The sequence below is a fragment of the Lynx canadensis genome, chromosome D3 (assembly GCF_007474595.2).
Source record: "Lynx canadensis isolate LIC74 chromosome D3, mLynCan4.pri.v2, whole genome shotgun sequence".
Classification (NCBI taxonomy): domain Eukaryota; kingdom Metazoa; phylum Chordata; class Mammalia; order Carnivora; family Felidae; genus Lynx; species Lynx canadensis.
Window position 1 is genome coordinate 5,775,024 of NC_044314.2, and position 22,476 is coordinate 5,797,499.

Sequence of the window (22,476 nt, forward strand, 5' to 3'; positions counted from 1 at the left end):
TGATCATTAACTCGTGTGTGAGAGAAAGGGGTTTTGATGGTATGTGGTGTTAGGGGTCAGGGTCAAGACAACGTCCTGGTGGTGAGAAGATGGCCATTTACTGCAGGCACCGGGCACCGTGTCTATTTTAACTTTTCTAGGGGCTTAGACAGATAGAGGGTGCCACCTCACTAACACGGCATTTTTCTCACTAATTCGCCCTGGGCACTTTCGCCCTATAGCTGCTTTTCCCTCCATGCTTTGTTTTATTTCACGATTAATCCTGGGCTCTTTTGCCCTGGTGCAGCGACCTTCCGACTCTACCTGTGCTCGGACACTTTCATCCTGTGGCGACTCTCCCCCCTAAGCTTTGTTAACCCATTGGTGCAAGCTCAGAGAATTCTTAAACTTATTCCCCACACATTGCCACGTTGTAGAGAAGACCATGTGGCAGAGCATGGGGGTAGGCTTTGGGAGCCGAGAATGTTGCCCATCTGAGAGCCAGGGAGAAAGGGGGAGCCTCAGTCCAGCGACCCAAGAGACTGAGTGCTCCCAATGACCTGAATGTAAGGCGGTAAGGTTGTAGTAATTTGTTACTTCGCAATAGAAAACCAAAACACATTCCTGTTGTAACAATATGCACTTTTGAAGGCCATAGATAATCCAGATGTCAGTCTGTATATGTCACTTACATATATTAACTGATACGTTATGATTTATTAACTGGTTCCGTGCTTTTTCTAGATTTGGTAGTTGAGGAGATGCACCAAGGTAGAATTGTAGGAAAGATATAAAAAACAATCACTCTAACATCAGCTTGACCCTGAAAGTAGAGTGACCACTGTGTTATTAACCTAGGCATCAGTGTTTTCTTTTTGATACTTACTTGTAATCCCTCCGTTCGCCATTTTGTTCCTTCATCTAATGCGTAAGCACCCAACCGCTGGTGGCCCAGAGATGAATGGGATGTTCGGTCCTCTTATGGTGCTCCCGCACTCATTCAAACTGAATGAGCGTGTGACTCACTCCAGAACATGTTCATTTACATCTGGTACTCTGCTCTACCCCGTCACCACGTACTTCCTCATTGACTTTAGTAAACTATCCACTGAAACACTGTACTTTAAAAAGCCTTACTCTTTTCTCACAGGGTCTTTTTTCCCTCTCTGTCCAGCATTCGTTTATATTAGTAGGATCTTTGCTCTTTGGCCACAGTGAGCGATTATTATTTCACCGTTTAGTTTTATTATTGTTTCTTGTCTGGAACATAGTTTGGCATGCCGTCTGTCTCTTGTGTCCACAATTTACATTCTGTCCCCCGGAGTGCACGTGCCCAACTTTGCCAGATACAAGTAAAATTGTTCTGTGGCCTCAATAAACTAAATTTGGTGGATCCTAAGGGTGAAAAGTTGCAGAGATGTTTGATTAGAAGCGTCCAAGTGCACTGAGCTCAGGAGCTCTCTGAGAATACACACCAAAACATATTGATGATCATCAACTCACAACAATAATGTTTCATTTGCTCTCTAGAAAAAGCAAGCCCCAACACAGTTACAAGTTTGGGGTAAATGATAAGATCCAAAGGCATGGTGTTTTCCTGCATTTCACCCAGGAGAGAAAATGGCCTTCATTAGAGGAAGCCATGCTGCTGATTGTAAACTGATGTTTTAATGTAGAGATCTCCATGCCTCACTGTTAAGAGTTGGTGCGTTTTGAAACATTGAAGACTACTTTGTTAATACAGGAAATATTTACTTATATCTGTCATACAGCTGCATAAATACCAGATGGCATATATAGAAGTATCAGTACGACACAGAATATGCTGGCAAAATTGCTGCACATGTGTCCTATTTCGGCACCTGTTTCTAAAGTAGACATAAAACACCGTGTGGCTAGGGGATGTATCATATATATGAGCATCAAAAGTAAGATAGGCGTTAATATAAAAACATAATTAAAATAAAAAAGGAAAAGCTGAATTGAATAATTGGCAACATAAACAGCAGGGTAAATATTCTTAACTATGAAGAATAAAGATTGGAGTGCCCGGGTGGCTCAGTCAGCGGGTGTCCAATTTCGGCTTAGGTCACGATCTCACAGTTCGTGAGTTCGAGCCCCGCGTCGGGCTCTGTGCTGACAGCTCAGAGCCTGGAGCCTGCTCCGGATTCTGTATCTCCCTCTCTCTGTGTGTCCCTCCCCTGCTTGTGCGCACGCTCTCTCCCTCTCTCTCTCTCTCTCTCTCTCTCTCAAAAATAAATAAAACAAAAAAATTTTAAAAAAGAATAAAGATTGTGTAAGACAATTTGAGAAAGTTATATAAGCCAATGAGAAGAAAATGGGGCAAATAAAGTGAAAAATTAATTCATAGAGAAGCAGAAATGGCCTGTTGGTATAGGAAACATACACTGGTCTGTGTTAGTAAACAAAGAGATGCAAATTCCAGTAGGAATCAGGCCTGTTTTTATCTATTCAGTTGTTTAAAAATATAGCAACAATAAAATACCCAGTTTTGTAGATGGTGTGAGAACGAGAATATATGCATGCTTTCTTCTGTGGATCTGAAACTTAATCTAAAAATATATGTATATATTAGTGATAAGTATGTTTAAAAGCATTCAACCAATGAAAATTAAGTGGCTTGGTTAAATGCTTCTTGGAACCTGTACATATTCTTTGAACTCTTTAGACGCTGTGTTAGAATGATGCAAACATTGAGCTATGTGAAAAAAATAAAATTCTCAAAGCAAATATCAAACAAAACACACATAAAAGTATATCATAAGTATATGTGATAAATATTTAATATAGAGTGTCTGCTGTATATGTAATGCATGTGTGTAGAAGGCAATTCATTTAAGGTAGCAATAGTGATTAATTTTAGGTGTCGAGGTTTTTTGATCCTCAGTGTTTTATGATTTTTCTGCAATGAACAGTTATTGTTTTGGTAAACATTTTTTTTAAAAGCAATAAATATAACTTTGATATGACTTTCTAAAGAAATGTATTAAATCCAAGAAAACAAGAATAGAGATGTTGTTTTCTATGTTGGGAAAATCAAGACACATCTATGATGTCAGGAAATGATAACTAATCAATAGGGTTTTCTGGGAGGTGGTAATTATACCAACAGGTGAGGACAGGTCACTATCTAATGACCTGTTCTTTCAGACTAAATAATCACCATGGTTTACACTAGAATTTCTCCACGTTTTACCCTCAAGACACTCACCCGATGGCTTGTTTATGGCATGACAGATGCTGATGGCTAAGCCTATGTTTTTCTAATGTCCTTGGAGCACTAGAGGTGACATCAGTCCTTCCTCCTCTGGGTGCCATGAGTGAATCTTTGAATTTGCTCTAATTTTAAATGATGGCAGTAGTTAGAAAATGTTGCTCTTGACCATTTCATAGCGAATCGTGACTTATGACTCGCAGGGTGTTCTAGTCAAAAGCCATTGGCTACTCATGTCAGAGATCTCACTCTTTTCCCAATTCGGCCTTTCCCGCCCCTGTTGCGGTGTTGTGTGGCCATAGTTACATCTACAGGGGCTGGTGGATCGTGTTCTGATTCCTCCGAGAAATTAGCTACTGGTGTAAATAGGGACATTGGCTTCATTCCTATTGCTGTTCCAACAGCACATTTAGTGCTTAAATCAACAAAAATGTATTATTTGAAATAGATGTCACTGGGTTGAAACCATGGTGTCAACAGGGCCACTGTCTTGAGAGGCCGTAGTGAAGCATGCATTCCCTCACCTGTCCCAGTTTCTAGAGCTGTGCTCTTCCCATTGAGTGGGTTATATAGCTCCTTCTCCTTCAAAGCCAGCAAGGTCACCTTTTGTCTCTCTTGGATTCCTTGTTATAGATCACATTCTGTCCCTTGGAGCTCCTCCTTTCCTCTGTAAAGATGCCTGTGATTACATTGGCCCCTCCTGGATAATCCAGAATAATCTCCACATTTTGAAGCCCATAATCACATCTGCAAAGTCTCTTTTGCATATCAAGTAACGTTCACAAATTCGGGGCATTAGGATGTGGGCATCTTTGGGAGCTATTATTCAGCTTACCACAGTAGGTTTGCTGTTCTTATTCTGTTTTTATTTGTTTGTTTTTATTAAATTGATAAACTCTTCACCTAAAATTATGAAAAATATAGTTTATTGGACTCGAAGACCAAAGGTACACAATGCCAAATGGTAATGGTGTCTCTAAATACATGTCCCTTTCATGCCCTACTACTGAATATGTATTCTTCTATATAATGAAATTATTTAAAAGTTGAATGTTTTTATTACTACAGGAAAAGTACAAGAAGAGAATGTGTCATAAATATATAAATATATAATTTTGGCATGCATGTATGTGTTTTGAATTCTAAAATTAATGTTAAGCATTTTTCAAAACAAAATTACAGATCATTTCAAAAAAGTGTTTTGGGCACCTGGGTGGCTCAGTTGGTTAAACTTCCGACTTCAGCTCAGGTCATGATCTCTCAATCCATGGGTTTGAGCCCTGCATCGGGCTCTGTGCTGATGGCTCAGGGCCTGGAGTCTGCTTCGGATGCTGTGTCTCCCTGTCTTTCTGTCCTTCCCTTGCTCTCTCTCTCTCTCTCTCTCTCAAAATAAACATTAAAAGAATTTTTAAAGTGTTTTAATTGATAAAAAAAATCAAAATAGTGTGAAAATATATGAAAGAGTACCCATTTGGTGACAGTTAATTCCTCTCCTTTCTTATCTATAACACCTTGACTTTAAGCCTCAGTTTCTTTTCCAGAAAATGAAGGAGAGGGTATAGAGTAGCTGTGAGTTTTAAATATATGTGTTCAAAACAGAGCTAATGGTAAATGGTCGGTGATAACTATTGTGTCCATTAATGGGATACCAACATACTGAAACCTTTATAGTCAGGAGTTTCTTACTTTCAATATAATGAGAATTTTGAGCAAGGGATAATGATATAAAATTGTATAGTCTTCCAGGGACCTACCCTTCCTTCCTCTTAAGCATGTGATTGAGTCCATTTGTAACGATCAGAAATATTTTAATATTGGAAGTAATACTTGGCTCAAATTCCTTTTTTTAAAGTATGTCTATAGATTTATAGGCTGGTGGAATAATTAAAATTTAAAATCAATTTTCTTGAATGATTTTTTAGACTAAAATATTTGTCTTCCTTTAAATCATGTTGATTTCCGTGTGTATGTGTTGAATTACTTAGAAAATATTTGCAGAATTTTCAACGAACTTTTTATTTATTTTTTTGAGAGAGAGAGGAGGCAGTGCAGAGGGAGAATAAGAATCCCAGGCGGGCTCCACACCCAACACAGCCCGAGGTGGGGCTTCATCTCATGACCGCGAGATTGTGACCTGAGCTGAAATCAAGAGTGGGACGCTTAGCCAACTGAGCCACCCAGGCACCCCCCCCATCAAAATGTTTTGATCAGTGTTGTCTTGGTGAGGTTGTCAGTCTGCCAGAGATGTTGTGGACAAGAATAAAGGCAGCAAATTCCTTGTAGTTTTTGGCAGGATCCTTGGGGATAACATGTATTGATCTCTTTGATTCTCAGTTTACAGCTGTTGTAGTTTATGTCTATCACTGGAAGTAGATTGCGGGTACTTGTTGTATGGAGACAGAAAATGATTATTCTGACTTGTTAGCCTTTGAACTAGGAGGATCACAAAGTTGAGGCTATGATGGCCCATTCATTTTCTCCACCCTAATCTTTGTTTCCCTCAGTTCCCGCTTTGGGGACTTGGCACTTACAACAATGAAACCAAATCTAGTGACTTTAATGGAACAGCATGTCTCAACCAGCTAACTGTTATAGACATGTACACCAGTCATGAAAACAAACCCTGAGATCCATGTCTGAGTACTGGTAATAATCAGACTACAGACCCCAAGGAAATGCAGTATCCCCCTTATGGTAATTGTGGACCTATCTAATTAGGGATGATGAATAAATCATCATGTAGCTGACCCAAGGCAGACATAATTATAGTATACAAATATATGTTCATTCTTGGGATCAAATAGAATGGATAAGATCACGATGTGTCTCATGTCCTATGTGAGGAAAGAAATGATCTCTATCTATGGAATATAATTTTCTCATGAAGATGCTTTTTCTTTTTTTTAATATGCTGTCTTTTTGGGACAGTAGCAATATGCAATTCTAGCAGAAAGATTGGGGGAATCTAATAAATGTGAGTGGGATTAAATTGAAATTTGTGAATAGATTTTCTTGTATTTAAAAAAGAGATTAAAATTCATCTTAATAATTCGAGATCTTTTGACAGATAACTAAGTCACATTGGAACATAGAGTTTTGGAGGCAGATATTGATCTTTCAAAAAAAATATATGAAGATGATAAAGGAGATGAAGAGAAGAGGCACAAATCTATTTCTGGCCTGAAATCTGGTCAGCATTTTTCAAATAAAATGTCATTTTCTCTAATTGCATAGCCTGAAGGCCATTTTAAGTTTAAAATATGGTGGCAGGGGAAATTTTTCCATTTATTTGGGGAAAAACAAAACATTTGTTTTGGGGACAATTCGGATGGCCAAATATATTTATTTTTTTTACATTATATTTTTCTGGAATTAGAATATCTTGATTCAAACGTAACAAGCTAGACACTTTTCAATCCAGTTTTTGAAGGCTTTGAATTCCTACTCAGATGCTTACTCATAATTGATATCTCTGACGTGTTAGCTATTTTCTTCCATTAAATTCATTAAAAAAGTTTAGTTATTTCTTAGAAATTGAAATCTGGCCATTTGCAGCAACGTGGATGGAACTGGAGGGTATTATGCTAAGTGAAATAAGTCAGGCAGAGAAAGACAGATACCATATGTTTTCACTCATATGTGGATCTTGAGAAACTTAACAGAAGACCAGGGGGGAAGGGAAGTGGGAAAAAAAAAATGTTACAGAGAGAAAGGGAGGCAAACCATCAAAGACTCTTAAGTACTGAGAACAAACTGAGGGTTGATGGTAGGTGGGGGAGAGGAGAAAGTGGGTGATGGGCATTGAGGAGGGCACTTGTGGGGATGAGCACTGGGTGTCGTATGGAAATCAATGTGACAATAAATTGCATTAAAAAATAAAAAAAAATGAAATGAAAAAATAGAAACTTCTTAAAACCTCAAAAAATAAAATAAAATCATTGTCAGAATAGAATGGCAAGATGGCACTCCATGTCTATCTTACTGTTGAAAAAAGTTTTGTTCTGATATCTGTTAGTTGGTAGGTATTTATTAAGCACCTCCAAAATGGCATGTGTTAGTTATTCAAAGCCCAAGTTATACAGCAGTGAGCAAGACAACTCCTTTGCCTTACATTTTTATAAGAGGAGACAAATGATGTACAGAGAAGTGAATTTAAGAAGATAAATTAAAGTCCTAATAAGTATTTGGAAAAACAACAAATTAGACGAACATGATGGAGAAGGGTGTGGATCTCAGTGCGCCATGGTTATGGTGGGTGACATTGGAGTTCAAGAGGTAGCTGAGTTGAGATGTTGGATGAGCACAAGGGGTATTGAGGAGTTTGGCATTCACTCTGTTAAAGAAAGGTTTTGGAGTGTTATAAACAGGGGTGAGCAATGGTTTGATTTATACTTTTAAATGACCAAATTTCCTTTGGCTGCTCTGTCCATGGATCTGATATAAAAAACCAGCTGTTGAAAAATGGCCATGAGCCACTTGTACCAATGGCGATGGCAACAAGAACTCAGCAGATAAATAGATGGTAGATAGATAGATAGATAGATAGATGATAGACAATAGATGGATAGGTAATAGATGATAGCTAGCTAGCTAGCTAGATAATAGATGGGTAGAGAGATAAGAGATAGATAGATAGATGATAGATAGATAATAGACAATAGATCGATAGATAATAGATAGATAGATAATATATGGATAGATAGATAAGAGATAGATAGATAATGGATAGATAGATAATAGATAAATAGATGTATAGATAGATAGATAGATAGATAGATAGATAAGGCTGACACAACTAAAGGCTATTTGGACGTGGGTGTTGGAAGAGAAAAGACTCAAGAAAGAACCTAACCCTTCAGCCTTAGCAGCCTTAATGTTAATAACTCATGGCCCTTATTAATATCAGGAAAGTGTGTGAGTGGAAGCATGATGTGGGGAAGGGGTAGTTAAAGAGGAGTAAGGTCACAATTGTTTCTGTATCGTCTAGCCATGTTTCACTTAAGATGGTACTTAGAATCCCAAGAAGAAGTTATGTCGGGATTTGCTGGTATGGAATAAATCTGGACTTCAGATGGGAGTCAGAGCTGGAAGGGTAAGCCCAGGAGAAAATAGAGTGTCAGAGGCTTTGCAGGCTTCCCAGGATCCCCTGGAATAGAGAAGAGAAGGGGGGCCTCTCATGATTACCCTGGAGACCTGACTGCAGGGTTCTGAGAGGCAGAGGGAAAATCGTCCCTGTCATCTAGATCAATTAAAATTATTAGTGAATAAAAGTAATTGCGTTTCCAAGTGCACTGGATTTTTCTCTTTAGCATAAATTCATTACTTAAATATTTAATGCAGACATGTATCACATTTCCATGTTTATGATAAACATAAGCTTTATTTCCATCTCTCAGGCAAAGTGGTAGGCTCTAGAACATCCAGACTACCAGAAAGTTTTAATAAATCAATGTCTTCAAGGCTGATAAAAGTTGAATTCTACAAATGAAGCAAGGACGTGTCAATGTACTCTCAGCTGTCTCCTCATCTTGCTGCTGCTCTACACATTCCTGCAACCATTTCCATCCCAACTTCAGATTGGAGAAGTGATGGGAAAGAAAAGTGAGCAGAGGTAGAAGACTCGGTGATGTGGGAGTGTGAGCGTGTGTGTGTGCATGCGTGTGGCAGTGCCCACAGAGGCGGTGAACTTTCGACAAACTTCACCTTAAACAAATTGGAAGAATCCGAGAGAGGCAAGAAGCCGGAGAATGTGGATGGAGAGAATGAGATTTGGGTCGGGTGCTGGGAGACACGAGGGAGCATTTGAGCTGTTATTTAGCTGATATTATTATTAAAAGAAAAGTAGGATCAAGCATCACTTCCATTTCCAAATTTTCTTGATGGAGTAGCATGTTCTTTGGCTTTGAACTCACCTACCATTGATCGTTTCATTAGCCACAAAGCACAAGGATATGAAATATCAGTGTTTCAGAGAGACATCTGCCAGGTTTTATTTTCCATTTTGTTTCAATATTTCCTGAGGGTAGCATTTAGTGGGTTTCTGAATTGAAAAAGAATGCAATCGGACAAAACACTAATTTGAAAAGATACGTGTACCCCTATGCATATTGCAGCATTATTTACAATAGCCAAGATATGGAAGCAGCCCAAGGGTCCATCAACGGATGAATGGATGGTGGTATGTATATATACAATGGAATATTACTCAGCCATAAAAAAGAATTAAATCTTTCTATTTGCCATGACATGGTTGGATCTAGAGAGTATTATGCTAAGTGAAATGGGCGAATCGGAGAAAGACAAATACTGTGTGTTTTCACTCATGTGTGGAATTTAAAACCAAAACGAATGAATAAAGAAGAGACAAACCAAGAAACAGATTCTTAACTGCAGACAGCAAACTGATGCTTTCCAGAGGGGAGATTTGAAATAGGTGGGGATGGGGTGAAATCGGGAAAGGGGATTAAAAGGACACTTATCATGATGAGCACTGAGTAATGTACAGCATTTTTGAATCACTATATTGTACACCTGAAGCTAATATAACACTGTATGCTAACTGTACTGGAATTTAAAGACAGATGAAAAAAAAAGAAAATAATAATGATCATAAAATAATAATAATAAATAATAAAAAGGAAAGCAGTTAGGTAGACATAACACTAATAAGTGAGAAGGAATTTTAGTGACTTTGGCATTAACAAAAGTTACTATAAGTTAAAAAAAATTAATTACCAAAAGGGAACAAAATTTATAAACATGTGGCACAATGCTGAAAAATGATCAAATGTTCGTGAATAGACTTTTAACATTACAGCCGGTATGTTTTATGATTCTTTATTAAAATTTTAAATGCAGTTTTCTTTACACTTAGTATTGTGACTGCTATTCTTTCTCTCATCATCCCTTACCTAATTCAGATATGTTCAAAATTATTTTTGCGGTCTCTACTGAAGTTTTTATTTCTTATAGATCAGCAACATATAGGCATAAATGTCTCAGACGCATGTAGGATTTTCAACATCAGAATAGAGTCAAATGCTATTTCAGGAAATCTGGTGCATGCTCGCCACCTAGTGGTGAGAATGGAAACATGTGAGGATTTCAAAACAACCCAAAAGAAGGGAGTGAATTTAGTGAAATACTAAGTTCACTCATTAGCTTTAAATATATAGTAAGTTATAGATGTTATGTGAAAACTACTATGTTACTAGTTAAAATATGAAAGACAGAATAGATTTTTAAGAATACTATTTTTTTCATGAAAAGTTAAAAGATTTTTACCAATTACTATATATATATATATGTGTGTGTGTGTGTGTGTGTGTGTGTGTGTACATATATATTTCTACATATTATTTATAATAAAAGCTAAATGTAACTTGTGAATATCCTACAAATAGTCATTGTCACCATTTTGGCTTATTTCCAGTAAAGTTTTCCACATGTATCTTTGTGCGTGAGGCTTTATAATTTACAGTGATCTGTGTCCTCATTTCTCACCCAACTTTATACCTTAGTAATTTCTCATCTTTTTCTCTGTTCCCTTCAGAAATAAGAAATCTGTCACCATAATTTTTGAACACTGGGGCAAGACTTCTCAAGATTTTGCTTTTTCTTTTGTTCTGGTTTGTGTATCGAGTGGTAAACTAATGACATTGGAGTCATCTGGATTAAACAAAGTTAAACGGGCTTCGTGGCACAAGAGCTCTGTGAACAAGGGTCCACCAAAAGCCGATGTATGGAAGGAAGTGCACCATAGTTCATCTTACTTACTAATCCACAATACATTTCTTCCCGCTAGAGCAAATTGTTGGCATTAAAATTTGTGTTTCCAAAGAATTTATCATGAGATGTTTGGATAAATGTTCACTTACGGTATTTTAAATTGAAATTTTAAGCCTGGATTTAAGGTACCCGTAGATATTCTCGAAACCTGCATCTGTGCGTCGTGTTTCTCTGTCCTGAAAATCGTGTCACTCAGTTGCAGGACACTCTTGTCACTTATATCCAAACCTCAGTTTATAAGATCACTAGAGCCTTCAAAAGAATACGCCTTGATTTTATAGTGGGACCAAAACACCACGATCTGTTCTGCACACTCGCTTTTCTTGCCTTCCAAGATGGCGTCTGAATAGCTCTCTTTACAATTTGGAATTAGAAAATGCATATTATCCTCATGGTCTTGTTTTCCTGCAAATCAAGGAATATCATAACATACATCTAAACCTTCTTCCTGGAAAGTAGTACAAACACTTGTTAAAATCTGCCTTTTATTGAAGTTAGTGAGCAAACAATCCATTTTCTGTTTCTTTTTTAGAGTTAAAAACTTGAGTGATATTTTACACTGGGCGTGGGTATAGCAAAGGGATATACTTCCCAAGATCTTTAAATAACTTAGCAAGGCTCAGCTTCAGGAATGTCCTGAACATATCTTAGAAAAGTGTCTTACAAACGTAAAAAAAAAATTGGGGGGCCTGGGTGGCTCAGTTGGTTGAACGTCCGACTCTTCGTTTCCACTCAGGTCATGATCTCACGGTTTCACGAGTTCAAGCCCCACATTGGGCCCTGCACTGAGAATGCAAGACCTGCTTGGGATTCTCTCTCTCTCCCTCTCTTCCTTCCTTTCCTACGCTTGCACTCTCTCTGTCTCTCTCTAAATAAATAAATAAACTGAAAAAAAAAAAAGTTGTCTTTATTGTGTAGTTGCCTATAAAAAGTGGAGACTGTATATAGGCTTACTTTTTTTTTTCCTTTTTATAGGTAAATACTAGAGCCACATAGAATCAAAGAGCTTGGAGCTTCAGATTTGTGGTGTATTAGTGACTCTTTTCACATTTAAATACATTACTGAATTCATATGATTGCTTGAGAGAGAGAGAGAGAGAGAGAGGGATAAACACCTTCATTTCTACAGGTTGTGAGGTTCATTATTTGCATTACCTACCCTTACGTTACTTCATGTAATATTAGAAGCAACTTGAAACCACTTTTTACTTATAGACGGGGGTTGTCCGCTGAGCACTCGGGGCGGGATGTTTGTAAATGAATGATGGAGGTTGTAGAAGATAACAGCTTGGAGAAAGATATGCTAGGGAAATTTACGAAGATAAATGTCCCCAGACGTTTTTGAGGAAGTGATGTTTCATGACGCATGACTTTATTCCCCAGTCTCTTACGAGTGGGTATGAACTGGGCTGTTGCTGAGGCTGTGCACCCAGCTGTGGCGGTCAGTGTCCATTGGATCTGCCTGGTCGGGTCCCATGAAGAACTGATTGTTACATATTTTAAATCTCACCCCTGCATGTAATAGCTTATAGAGCTATGTGCCACAACCCGTTTCATTATATTATTTCTCTTACAACGTTGTATTAGCTAAAGAACAGCTATGCTTTTTTGTTACACAAGAAGGTAAACACCTCTGTGTAGAACTCCTCTCTTTAGAGTCTATTGATTGCACGCTGTTATGTGTGAAACCTCTGCTCCATTCTTTCCAGCCTGCATTCTCATTTGGTGTTGACGAGATCTCTGTGAATGACCGTCCTCACTTCACAAATTAGGAAATGTGAAATATTAGGTCACTGAACTTGTCTCTTCTGTATCTCCTTAACATCGTATGTTTTATTGGTTGATTTAATTTTGGCTAATTATTACCGTCATTCAAGAAGAGCTAATGTGTGCTTACTGTACCTCGGACAACAGTGGTTACGGGTTTTAAAGATCGATCACATTTAATTTTCACAGCTGCGTGTGGTAGTTAAGATTCGCCCCCTGTATAGATGTTACTGAAACCCGGGGATTTTGAGGCACGTTCGCTCAAGGTCACACAACCTGGAAGTGATGGATCTGGGTTTCAGTCTCAGACACTGTGAATCGACGGCTCCTGTGCAGTGCTCCCCTCCCGGAGCAGCTGCACGCACAGTTCTAATGCTTGTGTCCACGGGCTGGCACTCTCCTAAGTTCTGTGCGTACTTAAATCGCTTAGGTAAGTGTTATCCTTATCCCCGTTTTACAGATGTGACAACTGGGCCTATCCTCAGGGATTATCACTCCTTGCAGCTGAGACCCAGCTCTGCCCACAGTAGCATTGTCGGGATCCTTCCATCCCGTGGTGAAGCGTCTGCAGAACACAGGCGAAGCTTCATCCTAACGCGCAGTCTCCTACATAGGCAAACAAACCAACCAACAAAAAAAGACTGGTTGCCCGAATGCGTCTGTACTGGTGCAGGAGGGAGGAGGGAACAGTGAGGCAAGACCCGTTTTTCAGTGTCAGACTATCCATTCTGTGTTACCTGAATGATTTAAATCAGGAGCAACGCTGTGCTTGCACACATGACGTTCTGTTGGCCGACTAGAATATTCCACTACTCTCAGTTTCTGTCTTTTTTTTTTCTTAAAATGAAATACTTAGCATTGCATCTGGGTAATGAAATGGTGAGGTTCCATAAACCCTTCCACCGAAGCGAGATGGAAAGAGCCGCGGTCATCGTATCTAAGTACACTTTAAAAGCAGTTCAGAGACAAAAAGCCACGAAAATAGTTCCTCCTGTGTCTTTTCTAAAAGCCAACGCGAAGCTGTATTTGCTCTTCCGCTGACAACAGAAAACCTCCTTCCAGAAAGAAGTAGACTCTTTTGATCATGGGAACTGGGCACGTGAGGTACTCCGAACCGTAAGGATTGTTTCCTCAGCTGCCGCGATTTTGTGCGTGAATCCCACCCTTCACTTGAGCTTCTTCCAGATAATTTTAGGAAATAAGGAAGCTGGTATTTAAGAGGCGAGAGCTTTTGGCAACGTATACTGAAGTTCTAAGCAGAACCAGTCCTCCGCCAACTGGGAGGATGTGTCTGGGTCAGCGATGGTGAGCGAGCCAAGGAAAGGACGCTGAGCTGTAGTCTCTGAGAATATCGCAAATCGGACTGCCCTTGAAGACCATTCATGGCATGGAGGTTAGCTCTCCACTACTCACCACACCTGTTGGAGTCTTCCGCTTCCTGGGATACTCAGCTAGCACCCTGGCTGGACTTAACCTTTTGCTCGGTAATATTAATCAATTAAACCTCTCTGTTGAATATTTACCATAAGCCTAGGAGCGTTAAACCGTATGAAAGCTTAAAAATGAAAAATTTTTGAAGGCATTGCCCTTCGTCTCAAAGAACATGTGGGAAAGATGATAAGCATATGCTAACCGCCAAGCTCTGTTTAAAATTATAAGTATAATAGGATTTAAGAAAAAGATAATTTTCTCGGTAGCTTGGAATAGTATTTCAAAACTGTACAGATAATACAGTGCAGATATGATTTGGATAACAGAACAGAGAAAGGATATTCCAGGGCAGAGAGGGAGAGAGAGAGAGAGAGAGAGAGAGAGAGAGAGAGAGAGAAGGAACTGTGTTTGGCCACTGAGCCACAGATAACGGGAGTGTGTTGAAGATCATAGGAAATAAGGTTGGTATCCAGAGTGTGTCCAGACATCCTTGAAAACACAAGAAGAACATAGCTTGCTTTGGGAGGCAGGAAGTTGCTGTTTTCAATAGGAGATAGAAATAGGAATCTTTGATGAACCATTGCAGACCTGCATTTATTTTTTTTAAGTTTGTTTATTTATTTTGAGAGAGGGGGAGGCCCCGAGAGGGAGAGAGAGAATCCCAAGCAGGCTCTGCGCTGGCAGCGTGGAGCCTGACTTGGGGCTCGAACTCGCAAACTGTAAGAACGTGACCTGAGCTGAAACCAAGAGTCAGACGCTTAACCGACTGAGCCACCCAGGCACTCCGCAGATCTGCATTTACAGGAGAGAAATATTCAGACGTACAATAACGAGAACACTCAGAAGCCACTATGTTGTATTTTTGGTGTTGTCTATGAAACAACATTTATTTTTGTTCAAGGACTGTAAGTTGTTACACATTTGTTTCTTAGCCGCTGCAAGATTTGCTTTTTTTATCTCTCTTGTTTGCATAGCGATTCTGTAAATACTGGCAAAAGTAAGAGAAAAGATAGTCTAGTACCTGCAATAATAGAAAATTTAAAAAGCAAGATGATCCCAGTTAACTGGCACATTTGCCTGATCATTGGATGAAAAGAAGTGTGTCAGGAATGTGATTTATTGGCCGTCCTGGATTACCTATCCCGTTACCAGTGAAATCGCCAGTATTTAATCATAACTGATACAGGCACATGGATTTGTAGTTTTTTGGGTTTTTTTAAACTTTTTGTTTAATGTTTATTTATTTTTGAGACAGAGAGAGACAGAGCATGAGCGGGGGAGGGGCAGAGAGAGAGGGAGACACAGAATCCGAAGCAGGTTCCAGGCTCCGAGGTGTCAGCACAGAGCCCGATGTGGGGCTCGAGCTCAGGAACCACGAGATCATGACCTGAGCCGAAGCCGGTCGCTTAACCGACTGAGCCACCCAGGCGCCCCTGGATTTGTAGTTTATAAGAGATGTTCACAACCAAGAAGCAGCAGAACTACAAACACAACTGCATTTGGAGCATTTGGAATTCACAGTTTGGTGCTCTTACGAGTATTCTATTGTACTTTGTTCAATTACAGAATGCAGAGTCATTTTTATTCACATACTTAAAATTGTAAAATCTAATGCATCCTACTTAATAGTAACTGTAGTAATTTTTCCAACTCATCCTGGAAGGGAAGTAAGTATTTATGCTCTCTTAAAGGTTTTCTTCACTCGGTGGATAAGTGTATTTTCATTTTTTAAGTTTACTTATTTACTTTGAGAGTAGGGGAGGGGCAGAGAGAGAGGGAGAGAGAATCTGCACTGTCAGCTCAGAGCCCGACTTGAGGGCTCCCAACTCACGAAGAACTGTGAGATCATGACCTGAGCCAAAATCAAGAGCTGGGTGCTTAACCGACTGAGCCACCCAGGTGCCCTGATAACTCTGTTTTCAGTACCACCAGTGTCTCTTAGGATGTGTGTATTTCTTATGGTTTTTTACTAAAACATTTTGCAACCACTCCACTCGCAGAAAACTCCTTTTCGTTCTGTGTGCACAGTTTGACAACATTCATTATCTGCTTAGCAGACCATATCTGTTCTGCAAGAGCCATTACGGTTGACTACAGAAATTTAAATTTAGCTCCGTACTAAAGAGCAGATTTTTGCGATAATGCATCAGATCATTAAAGTTTATATTATAACAGGCTTATATGATGTTTAACAAGGCACTAGCCCATGTTAAGCACGATACTTCCTTTTCAAAATGACTACTACGTATTTTCTACCTTTTAATGTGTTTTTTTCCCCGAAAATGACTATTGCATTTTTTTTTTAATCTTTTGCCAGACTTTAAGACCATAAAGTCAAACTCCAGCCGAGGAAAGAAGGAACTAGTCTTCTGGAAGCGGGATAGGGGGAAGGGTGTGGAGAGCCAGAAGGAATCCCTTTGCTTGAGTTAGCTGCGTCTTTACCATGTTTCTGATTTGCAAGACTTGAGCGTGTTTTGTTTGTTTGTTTTGTTTCATTTTGTTTTGTTTTGTATCGTTTTTTGGTTAGGATTTCTCTAATAGTGTTAAAATACACCAAGTTGCCTTATGCAAATTATTTGTTTGACACTTGTGGTTAATATAGCAAATGTACCTAAAAAGGGTAACTTTCTAAAATACCTGTTGATATATAGTCTTGAAGGTGTGAAAATCATTACAACATGACTGTGGTATTTAGACAATACTGATCATTGGTAAATCTTTATTGATCGATTTTCTAACCACTGTAAATTATGTGTTTTGTATCTAATATGCTTTTCTAGGATAGTCATCCTTAAAAGGATCTTAGAACAATTACTGAACAAAAAAAAACACGAAACACAGAAATTACATTTTAGAAGATATGTGGGATCATTGTGAAGTTAAAAGCACAGTCTGTGAACTATAATCCCTAATTCAGTATTATTCTAGAGACTGATTTTTCTTTTTTTTTTTTTTGGAATTTTTTAACGTTTATTTATTATTGAGAGACAGAGAGACACAGAGCGTGAGCAGGGGAGGGGTAGAGAGAGGGGGAGACACAGAATCCGAAGTAGGCTCCAGGCTCTGAGCGGTCATCACAGAGCCCACGTGGGGCTCTAACTCACAAACCGCGAGATCATGACCTGAGCCGAAGTCGGTCGCCCAACCAACTGAGCCACCCAAGTGCCCCTAGAGACTGATTTTTCTAAACATCGTATTACTCTGATAAAAAAAAGGAATGTATTTTCCTAATATGGAAGTCCTATCTAACCTTATACGTTGCTACATTAAACTTGTACTATTTCTCATATCTTTGTATTGTATACCTTCTGGGCATCCTTCCTTTATCTCCCAGCACCCTAAATGCGCATCGTAATCTGGCGATCATGGACCATTGTAACATAATGTTACTAGAATGTGTGAAATACATGAAAGTAGGTTAATTTCATCAATCATGTTGATGGGAATAATATATATTTTTCTTATGTTGTTCAGGATTAATTTTCTCTTGTTCTGAATTTCCCTGACATTTTTTGTTTTGTTCATTTGTTCAAATAATGCAATAGAGATTTGCTTAATGTCTACTTTCTTCGTTCGTGTTTTGTAAACATATGCTTTACAAAATTATTTCAATATTAATTAATTAAGACTTTTTGCATAATACAACTAAATTTGTACATACAGAATTCCAGTGTAAAGCATAATGTTATGCATGTAGTGGGCACTTAATTTTCGTTAAATGAATGCAGCAAGTCAAAAACAAAAAAAAGAACGCACCCGTATAGATAATGTACTTCATTGTTATCATGGAAACCCTCCTGTGCTAGTTTTATAAGCTAAGCACATCTAGAGAAGCGCCAGCTCTGTTCACAACATGGGAAATAATTACCACAATAGCGACCCCTGAGAATGGAATGTCGGATCGTTTATCTCAATTTGATGGCAAATTATCATTCTCATCTTTTTGTTTTTCGATTTGCAATCAGAGTGATTTACTACTGAATCACCGTTATGACTTTTTTCTTTGCTTTTTTTTCTTCTTCTTATTTTTAGCTCCCTGTGAAGGCAATACATTCTTCTGCCATAGCAACATGTGTATTAACAATACACTGGTCTGCAATGGACTCCAGAACTGTGTGTATCCTTGGGACGAAAATCATTGTAAAGGTAAAGACCGGTTCTTAAAATTTGCAAAATTCCTCTGCCTGTAGAGTGGGAAGAAGTTTATTACAGTGCTTGGATGTATCAGACTTAAAAATGGACTGTCTATGAACTGTCTCAAGCTTCGTGTGTATTTGGTATTTCATTTGTAAACCTTAGTCTTTGCTTTCACCAGAAGTTTCCTCATTCGTTGATGCATAGTAGAGTATCCTTAACACTGGGATGCTCATTAAAGACATCTCATGAGAGCCTGCAGAGACATGGAGAGGAAATGAAGCTTCTAGTGCAGTGTGTTTTTCCTATCAGACCTGGTGCCCTTCATCTCTGCCTGCAACTCTCCTTTATTCCAATGTCTTCATCGGATAGTAAGCACACATTCTAGAGGTCAAGTGCGTTCAAGGAACATTTGTGCTTTCAGGTACTCCCAGCCACTTAGCTCGACTTCCAGTTTTGCTCCCCGAATGCTTTTCTTCCTTTCCCATGAAAATACCTTCCAGCGCCCCTGCTCCCTTCTCTAGCCTGTACACAAAGGTCTGTTTACTTGGATAGCAGTCCTCGGCTTGGCTATGAAGGTTGTGTGTTTTACCTGAAAATGCCAGGTATATTCTTTTACTCACATTCAATACTACCTGATTGGCAAAGAAAAAGGAACAGGCAATGAACTCTTTCATGTTCAAAGTCCAGTATTGTCTATTAAACCATCTTCTGTGGACAGAAGCAGACAGGCATCGCCACCCTAGCCATGGTTGACGTAGTGAGAAAGGCCCAGCCTCTCAATTATTTTGAGGGTAGGAGTAGGTGATTATTCAAGGAGCCACTTCTGAATGGATGGATAGGAAATTACGTAATTTGTGCAGTAGAATCTTAAATCGGCACTGTTAATGACTGGTAGTCCGAAGCTTTATTTGTCTAACGGGATTGGTTCCCACATGTATAGGGACTATTTCACATGACAGTGGACGGAAGAGAATGTGAACGGATATGCATTATGAGCTTTCAGGCTTCTCTTCTCCAGGTGGCAGAACCACTATTTTGATTTCTGATTCATTCTTTTTTGAGAGGGGATCACACCTTTACAGGTTTGATTGTTGCTATTGGCTCACCTCAGAGACACTGTGGGTTCAGTTCCAGACCACCGCAATAAAGTGAACCAAACGAATATTTTGGTTTCCTAGTGCATATAAAAGTTGTTTGCACTATTCTGTAGTCTAGTAAGTGTGCGATAGCAATATGTCTGTAGAAACAATGTGCATACCTTAATTAAAAAAAATACTTTATTTCTTGGGGCACCTGGGTGGCTCAGTCAGTTAAGCGTCTAACTTCAGCTCAGGTCATGATCTCATGGGTTGTGGGTTCAAGCCCTGTGTCAGGCTCTGTGCTGGTAGCTCGGAGCCTGAAGCCTGCTTCAGATTCTGTGTCTCCCTTGCTCTCTCCCTCTCTCTCTCTGTCCCCACTCATGCTTTGTCTCTCTTTCAAAAATAAGTAAACATTAAAAAAAAAATTTTAAAGTGCTTTCTTGCTAAAAAGTGCTGGCCATCATCAATCCTTTCAGCGAGTCCGAATCTCTGGTAACAGGTCACCATAATAAATGTAATAATAATGAAAAACTTTGGAATGTTGCAAGAACTATCAAAATGTGACATAGAGGCACGAAATGAGCAAATGCTGTTGGAAAAATTGTGCTGATAGACTTGCTCGATGCAGGGCTGCCACAGACCTCCAATTTTTAAAAAAAAAGCACATGTCTGTGAAGGACAAGATGAAGTGCAATAAAATGAGGTATGCCTGTAATTTATTGGAGTTAGTTTCATGTACTAACCTACAGTATGTTCTAAGTAATTCGCTGTGCCCTGGAAAAGAATGCATTTTGCCATTGTTAGGTGAATTGTGCTATAGATGTAGGTTGATAGCACTGTTCGTCTTCCATTTCTGTTTTTATTTCCTACCATGTTTTATCTATTTTTAAAAAAATCCTCTGATGATTGTGGTTGAACTACTTCTTTCTTCACTTCTGTAAGCTTTCATTTTATGTATTTTTGAGTTTAGTTGTTGGATCTGTACATGTTTGAAATTATTGTGCTTTCCTGATGGATTGACCCTTTTATCAATCATTATCAAATGATCTTATCTTTAATAACTTTTTGCTTTAAAGTATTTTGTCTAATGTTAGCACATCCACTCTAGATTTCTTATAAATACAGTTTGTCTTGCAATCTTTTTCCATCCATTGGCCTTTAGTCCATCTATATCTTTGGATGTAAAGTATGCCTTCTATAGACAGGATATAGTTGTGTCTCATTTTTTGATCCATTCTGAAAACATTTGCCTTTTCATTGGATTGTTTAATCCCTTCATATTTCAATGCTGGTATTGATATATAGTTGGATTTACATCGGCCATTGTACTTTCTTTTCCCCTCTGTGTCCCATGTTTTTTTATTCCTCTTTTCTTCTTTATTGCTGTCTTCTGCACCGAGTGAATATATTCCAGTGTAGCATTTGAATTCCTTTAGTGATTTTTAATGTATTTTTGGAGTTATTTTCTTAGTGGTTATTTTAGGGGTTATAACATATAGCCTAATTTCCCAAAATATATTGCAGGTTTATACTAATTTAATCTCAATGACATTGTTTATGTAGGTCTGTTCTCTCTTCCTTCTTACCTATTACAATTGTACATATTACTTTTATGTATATTACAAATCAAAGAATACATCACTGTTGTTACTTTATATAATTTTAGAGCAAGTATGTATTCACATAATTCATTATATAACCCTTTCCTCCTTACCACTTCTCATTCTTTCCTTTGTTTTTTGTGAATTCGCATTACCATCTGATGACACTTCCTTATTCCAAGACAGTTTTGCTCCTACTAAACTCACTTGTACTATTAATACCAAATATATTATAAGTTAAAGGCCCAATAGTACAATTTTATGCATATGATATTACTCTTTTAAAAAGTTAAGGGAAGAATGCAGAATATATATTCAACTATACTGTCCTTGGTAGTTATGTATATGATCGCCTTTATCGGCAATGTTTATTTGCCACTTTAATTCACTTTGTACTTACTTTTCTCACATGGGTTTGAATTACTGTCTGGAGTTTCTTGGTTTCGGTCCCAAGAATTTCCTTTAATATTTCCTTTACTGCCGTAAATTCTTTCAGCATTAAATTATGTTTATTTCTGTTTACCTGGAGATGTCTATTTCATCTCCATTTTTGAAAGTTCGTCACACTGGATATTAGATTTCGATCAACAGTTTTTGTTTTGTTTTGTTTTTTGCCTGCAGAGTTCTAAATTTGTCGACCCTCTGCTTTCTGGCCTCCAAGATTTCTGATGATAAATCACCTGTTAATCTGATTGGGAGTCCTTTCTGTGTGATGAGTTATTTCCCCCTTGCTGCTTTCAAGATTTTCTGTTTCAACATCTTTAATCTCATATGTCAGAGTGTGGGTCTCAATTCATTGATCTTACTTGGAATTTGTTGAAATCCTTGGGTTTTAGATTTGTTCATCAGATTTGGGAAGTCCTCACCCTTTATGTATGTGATTATTGTCCTGCACTTTCTTTCTCTCCTTCTTTACTCCCATCCCATGATGTTGGTGCCATTGATGGCTTGTCTTATTTTTCTGAGGCTCTGCCCACTTTCCTGCATCCTTTTTTCTTAGTCTTCTTCAGATTGCATAACGTTCCTTCACCTATCTGCACATTTGCTGTTCTTTTCCTAGTCCAGCTGAAATGTACTGCTGAGTCACTCAAATGCAGTTTTTATTTCTGTGACCATGCCGCTCAACTCTAGATTTTTCACTTTTTTCTTTTTTAGAATTTGTTTCTTTTTTTTTAAGTTTTTTAATGTCTATTTATTTTTGAAAGAGGGAGAGACAGAGAGTGAGCAGGGGAGAGCAGAGAGAGAGGTAGACATAGAATCCGAAGCAGGTTCCAGGCTCTGAGCTGTCAGCACAGAGCCCAATGCAGGGCTCGAACTCACAAACCGCAAGATCATGACCTGAGCTGAAGTCGGACGCTCAACCGACTGAGCCACCCAGGCGCCCCTCATAATTTCTGTTTCTTCATTGCTATTCTGCATACAATGCGGGTTTCTCCTCATATTTTCCTTTACCCCGTTT

At 38.6% G+C, this 22,476-nt stretch overlaps 1 protein-coding gene across 3 annotated transcripts in view; it reads left to right on the top strand.

Moving 5' to 3' along the window:
* The window catches only part of NETO1 (neuropilin and tolloid like 1), a 112,290-nt gene that overhangs the window by 84,098 nt on the left and 5,716 nt on the right, over nucleotides 1-22,476 (top strand). For all 3 annotated transcript variants that reach the window (XM_030292194.1, XM_030292196.1, XM_030292199.1), the window contains exon 8: nucleotides 18,233-18,346. In XM_030292194.1, the coding sequence (XP_030148054.1) occupies nucleotides 18,233-18,346 (114 nt within the window). The remainder of the gene's footprint in view (nucleotides 1-18,232; nucleotides 18,347-22,476) is intronic.